The 8,746-nt window shown below is 44.8% G+C and overlaps 2 protein-coding genes across 2 annotated transcripts; both read left to right on the forward strand.

Annotated features, from left to right (window-relative positions):
- The first annotated feature begins 188 nt into the window (after positions 1-188).
- Positions 189-3,075, forward strand: LOC142529208 (ABC transporter G family member STR2-like). The gene is made up of 3 exons (XM_075634667.1): positions 189-1,085; positions 1,175-1,899; positions 1,974-3,075. Exons 1-3 carry the CDS (start codon positions 603-605, stop codon positions 2,944-2,946), a joined length of 2,181 nt encoding a protein of 726 aa, XP_075490782.1. The 5' UTR covers positions 189-602; the 3' UTR covers positions 2,947-3,075.
- Positions 3,076-7,341: 4,266 nt separating this feature from the next.
- LOC142528324 (uncharacterized) lies at positions 7,342-7,902 on the forward strand. Its single transcript, XM_075633366.1, has one exon. It carries the CDS (start codon positions 7,342-7,344, stop codon positions 7,900-7,902), a length of 561 nt encoding a protein of 186 aa, XP_075489481.1.
- Positions 7,903-8,746: the final 844 nt, after the last annotated feature.

Consider the following 8,746-nt stretch of genomic DNA (forward strand, 5'->3'; position numbering starts at 1 on the left):
AAAAAGCGGGCAGTGTCCAGAATCGGATCGGGTTCGAGTAATGAAAATGCTGCCCGAAAAAATCGGGTACCCGATCTGAACTACCCAAAATCCGAAAAACCCGACACATGCCCACCCCTAATCATTTCGAATCACTGCGGCGACTAAACATCCGAAGTATCCGGAGTTATTGGAAATTTAATTGGATTTGTGGTAAGAAATCAGGTTCTAAACAATCGATAATATCAAACTATCCCATATATGATGCCAAAAGAAAATTTGAGCAAAATTTTCGAAATCGAAATTGGACTATTAAAATGGGACAGATGGGCTCAGCATGACAAGAACTATGCACATTAGAAGAGCAAGGACAAACGAAAAATCAAGAAAGTTGATGAAGCAAACGAGAAGGAATTTTCCCTTTTCGAACAAAACACAGCTTGCAAACGGATTACACAATGCAAAGCTCAACTTAGAATTTAACTCCCCACCAGCTATTCATTAGTCTTTTTCTCAATAACCCCTCCCTTTTAACACTCTTCGAGCCATTCTAGATCGATATAAATCTTTCTAGATACATAATTTTCATTCTGAAGTACATATATTTTTGGGTATTTGGCAAGATGAAAAATGCTAATAATCATAGACCGGAGATGATAATAGATATTGGGAAGGGAGTAAATTTTACAGGGGGAATGGAATTTTCCAACCTTACGTATACTGTGATCAAGAAACAGAAGGACATTAATGGGAAATGGATCAAGCGTGAAGCTGATTTGTTGCATGATATAACTGGATACGCCCCTAAAGGGTGCATCACGGCTGTTATGGGTCCTAGTGGTGCCGGAAAATCGACGTTTTTGGACGGTTTGGCTGGAAGAATCGCCAGCGGAAGCCTAATGGGACGAGTATCGTTGGATGGTGTTGACGTGAACCCGAGCTTGATTAAGAGGACTTCGGCATATATAATGCAAGATGACAGGCTGTTTCCCATGCTTACTGTTTATGAGACTCTCATGTTTGCTGCAGATTTTAGGTTGGGATCACTCTCTAGGGATGAAAAAAGGGAACGTGTCGAGAAGTTAATCGAACAGCTTGGTTTAACTGTAAGTAACCAAAACTTTATCCATGTTCTTGTATTTGGGGGAACTTGAGTCTCACCCAGGATTTTACTTGATTTCCTTGAGTTGTGCAGACGTCTGTAAACACTTATATAGGCGATGAAGGGACGAGAGGCATCTCCGGTGGTGAGCGTCGCAGGGTTTCGATAGGAGTGGACATCATACATGGACCTTCCCTTTTATTCCTTGACGAGCCTACTTCAGGACTAGACTCAACCAGTGCTCATAGTGTAATCGAAAAGGTCCGCGATATAGCACGTTCTGGAAGCACGGTCATCCTCACAATTCACCAGCCCTCATCCCGTATCCAGCTTTTGATCGACCACCTCATAATCTTGGCTCGAGGGCAACTCATGTACCAGGGCTCACCCAAGGATGTCACCCTCCATTTAGGCCGGATGGGACGTAAAATCCCCAAAGGTGAAAACCCAATCGAGTACTTCATTGACGTGGTGCAAGAATATGATCAGTCGGAGCTCGGAGTGGAGGTGTTAGCGGAATTTGCTTTAACCGGAGTGAAGCCGCCGCTTCTGGTTGACAACGAGGATACATCTGTTTCAACTGTTGTTCCAACCTTGCCTTTGCCTCCTACTCAGAGCACCAATCAACAGACAGCAGAGGAAGGTGGATACAGGTCGAATAAACGATACCATCTGCAAACGGTACATAAGAACGAGAAGGATTTTGATCACAGTGTGAAAAGCCAGTCGAATCAGTCAATTTCTTGGAGCATTAACCAGTCAATGACCTTTACCCCAACTAGGAATCATGCTGATAACAGAGCCCTGACTCGAAGGAGGTAAGGAATTAAAAAAATCACCCCCATGCTGAAGTTTCTGATTATTAAACAAACTTTCCATCTATATTTTGCAGTCCATCTCCTGGATATTACACATACCCAAGCGACATCCTGCAAGGCACACCAACCCCTCATAGCAGCGAATACACGGTGAATGAAGACGACTACAGAACAGATAGCATTGTCCACCTGAATACTATATCAAAGCACCATAACTTAGGCCCGAAATTTGCCAACTCATTCTTCCCAGAGATATGGGTACTAATGCGCCGCAACTTTATCAACATCAGGCGGACCCCGGAGCTCTTCCTATCCCGACTTCTAGTCCTAACCATAATGGGCTTCATGATGGCCACCATGTTCTGGCATCCTAAAGGTGATGTACAAGGCATCACAAATAGACTAAGCTTCTTTATATTTACAGTCTGCCTCTTCTTCTTTTCCTCCAATGACGCTGTCCCAGCTTTCATCCAAGAACGCTACATCTTCATCCGTGAAACATCGCACAATGCATATCGAGCCTCATCCTACACCATTGCAGGACTGATCACCTACCTTCCTTTCCTCGCCCTTCAGGCATCGGTTTACGCAATAATTGTCTGGTTCCCATTGAAACTCCACGGTCCGTTCTGGTACTTCTTGCTAGTCCTCTACATGTCTCTCCTCTCAACAAACTCTTTTGTTGTATTTGTAAGCTCGGTCGTGCCAAATTACATCCTCGGATACGCAGCTGTGATTGCATTCACCGCGCTTTTCTTCTTATTCTGCGGATACTTTGCGAATAGCCGTGAAATTCCACCGTATTGGAAATGGATGCACTACGTTTCAACTATGACTTATCCGTACGAGGGGCTGCTGATGAATGAGTATCAAACCAACCAGACATTTGGTGGGATGAGTGGGTTCAACATATTGGAAACTCTTGCAATTGGGACTGAGAAGTATCTGAAGTGGCATAAGGTGTATATAATGCTAGGATGGGCTGTTCTGTACAGAGTTCTTTTCTATGTTGTTCTGCGTTTCTTTTCCAAGAACCAAAGGACATAGACTTTTCAGAGAATACTAAACAAGAACGTTTTGAAGATAAAATCTTAATACACAGAGTATTCAGAGAGTTGTTTTTATGTAAATGTGTGATCAAAAGAATTTGTCACATATGAATCTAAGAACTTTATTCCTTTTATTAGTTCCAGTCTCATAATCGAAGTTGAGTTTATTTTTCATTTGCTAAGAATTTTTGAGATATTTTTGGACTGAGATAATAGTAGTGAAAAATGTGAACCAATTAGCAAAAAATTAATGCTTCAAAAAAAAACTCCTAGAATAACAAAATAAAATTTTATACTGTTGAATTTCAGTAACATCTACCTTTAACACCTCAAGATTCACAAACTCTAGTAATTCATCGTGTCTGTGTTTGATACCCCCATAAGGATCCGAGTCATTTCAGCGATGACCCGGGCACCATCAAGAACCCGGGCACTTTCTCTTCTTCCCGAGCAGTCATCACAGCCCGGGCTCTCATCCAAATACCCTGGTAATCGACTACCCGGGCTACCTCGAGAATTGAACCACACTCGAGTATGATTGATACAGGCCGTCTAATCTGTCAGAACAACTTGTGCTTGGAGTATCCTAGAAGCCATCAGAAGCTAGAGTATGGGCAACCGACTTGCCATACTTAGTAGGTGGCACTGAAATTGAGGTATCTACCTCATTTTCTTACTATAAATAACAGGTATTAATGTCATTTATATAGTCTGAAATCTTTGAACTCTAAGCAATATACATATTTTCTCTCAAATATTGCTTGTGTTCATCTTCAACCTACTGACTTTAGTATCGGAGTGGCTACGTCGGATATCCCTTTGGCGCCCATTCACGAGTTCCTTTGATTCTTTGCATGTGTTATCACAGTCATTATCCTCACTCAAAATTCTCAAACATTATAAATTGTTGATCTGATCCGTTTGAGCTTCTTATCCGGCTCACCCATTTCAGCGAGATCACATCATTGGCGCCGTCTGTGGGAAACTTGAGTTCAAGACGTTGATATGGCTCGTACAAGAAGAACCAACCAAGATAATTCTCGCGCCCAGGATGATGGAGGGCAGACTTCAAGACAAGTTGATGTTAATAACACGTGACCAAATCTCATTACTTTGACCCCGGAAGAGTTGCAAAAGAATGTATCCGACGCCATAAAGCAAGCTATGGCCATGAAAGAAGTTTTTCATCATGTTACACCACCCGGGGATAGACAAGAGCCTGAGCAGGAGCAGGAGCAGGAGCAGGAGATGATGGAGGAGGAGGTGAGAGGAGAAGATGAGGAATCCAGCGCCGGGTCCAAATCTCCTACCGTGGCGGAAGAGTTGTTGGAATTGAGACAGAAGATGAAGGTGCTGGAAGAACAGTTGGAGAATCGGGGCACTTCCCGGGCAGTCACCAGGGGATGCTCGTTTGCTGAAATCATTGTCCGGGAACCTCTTCCCGGGAATTTTAAATCAGCCAAAATAAAGGATTATGATGGCAACGCAGACCCTGAGGAACATTTGGTCAGATTTGAGAACATGGTCATGTTGCACTGCTACACGGATAGAATAAAGTGTAAGGTGTTCCTGACAACATTGGTGGATTCGGCTCAAAGGTGGTTTGAAGGTTTGGCTCCTCAAAGTATTAGTTCTTTCAAAGACTTCCAAAAGATGTTCTCACACCATTTCAGTAGCAGCAAAAAGTACAAGAAGACAGCTTTTAGTCTTTCGAAGTCAAGCAGAGCCCGAAGGAGAGTTAGAGGGCTTATATCCGAAGATTCAATAGAGTGGCTCTGGACGTTCCAACTTGTGCCACTGAAACAAAGACTACCGCATTCACCCAGGGCCTGAGAGAGGGTAAGTTTTTCAAATCATTGACTAAGAAGGTGCCCGGGGATTTTGAGGACTTATTGTCCCGGGCAGAGAAGTATATAAACATGGAACAGGCTCAGAAGCAGAAGAGGGAGGCTGTTAAAAAGGAGAGAGGAGACCGGGTGTCTAAGCCCGAGGAGAGGGGGCAAAAGAGGGGTAATCCAGGGCACTTTTCTCAGCACGTGCCTCTGAAGATTGCCCGGGAAAGGAAAGTACAAGAATGCAGTAGAGACCTGGCCCCGGACCATCAATTATCCTTCCCAGAGAAAAGAGGATTTTGCACTTTCCACAAAGTGTGTTACCATAAAACCGAAGATTGCAAGACATTGAAGGGAAATTATGTCCCATCTTCTATCCCCGGACCCAGTCACAACAACAGAGAGCCGTTATTGCCACCTTGGACATCTCGGCAGCCAGGATCCAGCGCCCGAGGAGGAGGTATGAGGAATAGTCCAAGAGGAGAGCCGGGAGAAGAAGAGAGCCCGAGCTTGAGAAAAAAAAGAATTCACCCCCTGCTACGGGGTTGATAAAAATGATATCAGGAGGCTCTACTTACGGAGACTCCAACCGGACGAGGAAGTGGAGGAGTAGGAGGGAGTGTATGGAGGTAGAGGGAATGAGGAAGAGCGAGACAGTCATCAGTTTTGGCCCAGAGGATTAAAGGGGGTGAATCTACCCCACAATGATGCCCTGGTTATCCAAGCCCGGGTGGCAAATTATGACATTCTGAGAGTCTTTATTGACTCGGGCAGCTCTGTAAATGTAATTTTTAAAGATGCCTTCGTGCAGATGGATTTGCAGGGCTATCACTTGGACACTATGCAAACTGCCCTCTTTGGCTTTGCTGGCCATGTGGTCTACCCGGAAGGGAAAATTGTCTTACCACTGACCCTGGGCTCGCAGGATCTCAAGAAGACAGTGATGACTTCTTTCAAGGTGGTAGACTCCCCATCATCATATAATATCATTCTAGGGAGATCGGCTTTGAATGAACTGAAGGCTGTGGCATCTACCTACCATCAGAAGATAAAGTTTCCTATGGGAGCCCGGGTAGGAGAGGTCCGGGGGAATCAACCTTCTTCCCGGAAATGCCATGTGGAGGCAGTTCGAGCTGATCAGAGCAAAACCAAGAAGGAAGGAAAGAGAGCAAGGTTGGGTGAATTGGGAGGAAGAGCGGTAGAGGAAGGGGAAGTGCATTTTGTAGCAGAGGAGGAGTAGGAGATGGTAGAAGTTGGACCAGGCCAGCAAATCCAGGTGGCTCGGGACATCAGTGTATCCACCCGGGTTAGTTTGATTAACTATTTGAAATCTAATATTCATGTGTTTGCCTGGTCCCAAAAGGAGTTGACAGGGATTTCTCCCCGGATATCGGAGCACCAACTGAACATTCTCCCGGGATCTCACCCAGTGAAGTAAAAGAAGAGACACTTTGGTCTTGAAAAGGACAAAGTTATTAATGAGCAAGTGAAAGAACTCTTGAAGGCTGACCACATTTGGGAAATTCAATTCCCTACATGGCTCTCGAATGTGGTATTGGTGCCCAAATCTACCGGGAAGTAGCGCATGTATGTAGACTTCCGCGATCTTAATAAGGACTGTCCCAAGGATCATTATCCTCTGTCCCATATTGATCAATTGGTGGATTCCACATCGGGCTTCGAATTGCTGAGTTTCAAGGACGCATACCAGGGGTATCATCAAATACCCCTGGCCAAGAGTGATCAAGATAAAGCCAGCTTCATCACCTCGGGAGGTACATTTTGTTACATTGTAATGCTTTTCGGGTTGAAGAATGCAGGGGCTACTTACCAGCGTCTGATGAACAAAGTCTTTGAGAAGCAGCTAGGGCGAAACGTGGAAGTCTATGTAGATGATATTTTGGGCAAGTGCCGGGAGGTTGTGAGCTTTATTTTTGATCTGGAGGAAACCTTTGCCACTCTCATGCATTACGAGATCAAGCTTAACCCTGCCAAGTGCATCTTTGGCGTAAAGAGTGGCAAATTCTTGGGATTCATAGTGACAGATCGGGGGATTGAGGTGAATCAGGAGAAAGTCAAGTCTGTGCTATGCATGCCATCTCCCCGATCTGTCAAGGAAGTACAGAAGCTGACCGGGAGGATTGCTTCCCTCTCTCGATTTATTTCTCGATCAGCACACAGGAGTTATCCTTTCTTCCAAGTCTTGAGGAAGGCCAAGTAATTTGGATGGGATGATAAATGTGAACAGGCTTTCCAGGGCTTGAAGATTCATCTTGCAGAGCTCCCTGTATTGGTAAAACCGGAGCCCGGGGAGGTCCACTACAGAGTATGCTGTCAGCTTAGTTCTGATAAAAGAAGAATGCTCTGATCAAAAGCCTGTCTATTATGTCAGCCATGCTCTAAGGGGACCCGAGCTCCGATACAGTGGAGTGGAGAAAATTGCTTTGGCCTTGATCATGACCGCCCGGAAGCTAAGGCCCTATTTCATGTCACATCAAATCATTGTTCTTACCAATAGTCCTCTCGGCAGGATCATGACTCACTCTGAAGTGTCCGGGCGAATGGTCAAGTGGACAGTAGAGTTGGGGGAGTATGACATTGAATACAAACCCCGGGTTGCCATCAAAGCACAAGCTCTGTCAGATTTTTTATCCGAGATGGTCCAATCCAATGAGAAGGAAGTATGGAGAATATTCGTGGATGGGGCGTCTAGCCTTGCAGGGTGTGGAGTAGGGGTTGTGATAATATCTCCCCCGGGAGAAAAGATTAAACTAGAACTGAGGATTGACTCCCGGGTAACCAACAATGAGGCCAAGTATGAAGCTGTCCTAGCTGGTATTCAAGCTGCCCGAGAAGTTGGGGCTTCCCGGACTATTCTATATTCTGATTCGCAACCCATTACTCAGCAGATAAAGGGCTTGTATGAAGCTAAGGATGACAAGATGCTAAAGTATTTACGGCTCATCAAAGCCCGAGTAGAAGTTTTTGCGGATTGGGGTATTGAACAAATACCCCGGGAGGAGAATAGCGAGGCAGATACTCTTGCCAAAAATGGCTGCTTCTTTGTCAGAAGTAAGCATCCGGGAGGTCTTGCATGTTTCCCGATTGATCCTTTCTACTGAGAAAAAAATGTTACCAGAACCAGAGGACTCCTGGATGATACCTCTGATCAAGTTCATTGTAAGTAATGAACTGCCTGAGGACAAAGCCCGAGCTCAGAAAACTAAGAGACAAGCGCCCAGGTTTGTTCTCTTAAATAATATTTTGTACAGGAGATCGTTCCAGGGACCTCTTTTGAAATGCTTATCTGAGAAAGAGGTATATTATGTCCTCTGAGAGATTCATGAAGGATGTTGTGCTGAGCACCTCGGAGGAATGTCTTTGGCCCGGAAAACAATGCTTGCCGGTTTCTGGTGGCCAACTCTTAGTCAAGATTCTGCTAGGGTGGTCCAATCTTGTGAGGGCTGTCAACATCACTCGAATTTTAAACACAGCCCGGCTACTCTCATGAAGCCTATCTGGGCATCTTGCCCCTTTGATCAATGTGGCATGGATATCGTGGGTCCTTTCCCAATTGCCCGGGCTCAGAAAAAATTCTTATTAGTAGCTGTGGATTAATTTTCCAAGTGGGTAGAAACTGAGCCCTTGGCAAAAATCACTGAGCAGGAGGTATTGAAATTTCTATAGAAGAATATTGTGTGCCGATTTGGAGTGCCCAGAAGACTGATCTCGGACAATGGGAGATAGTTTCAGGGCAAAGGAGTTACGTCATGGTGCAGGGAAATGAAAATCAACCAATCTTTTACCTCTGTTGCATATCCTCAATCTAATGGCAAGACAGAAGTTGTCAATAGAATTGTTGTACAAGCACTGAAGACAAGGCTGCAAGGCAAAGGAAAGGATTGAGTGGAAGAATTACTCAGTGTTCTCTGAACTTACAGAACTACTCCCCGGGCACCTACCCAA

Source organism: Primulina tabacum, chromosome 16 (genome assembly GCF_025594145.1).
Source record: "Primulina tabacum isolate GXHZ01 chromosome 16, ASM2559414v2, whole genome shotgun sequence".
Lineage (NCBI taxonomy): Eukaryota > Viridiplantae > Streptophyta > Magnoliopsida > Lamiales > Gesneriaceae > Primulina > Primulina tabacum.

What these genes read in the sequence shown, in the direction of transcription:
- LOC142529208 (XM_075634667.1), top strand. Translation starts at nt 603, where the DNA reads ATGAAAAATGCTAATAATCATAGACCGGAGATGATAATAGATATTGGG. An exon ending in TCGAACAGCTTGGTTTAACT is followed by an intron (nt 1,086 to 1,174) that starts GTAAGTAACCAA and finishes TGAGTTGTGCAG; the next exon opens with ACGTCTGTAAACACTTATAT. An exon ending in AGAGCCCTGACTCGAAGGAG is followed by an intron (nt 1,900 to 1,973) that starts GTAAGGAATTAA and finishes TATATTTTGCAG; the next exon opens with TCCATCTCCTGGATATTACA.
- LOC142528324 (XM_075633366.1), top strand. Translation starts at nt 7,342, where the DNA reads ATGGTCAAGTGGACAGTAGAGTTGGGGGAGTATGACATTGAATACAAA.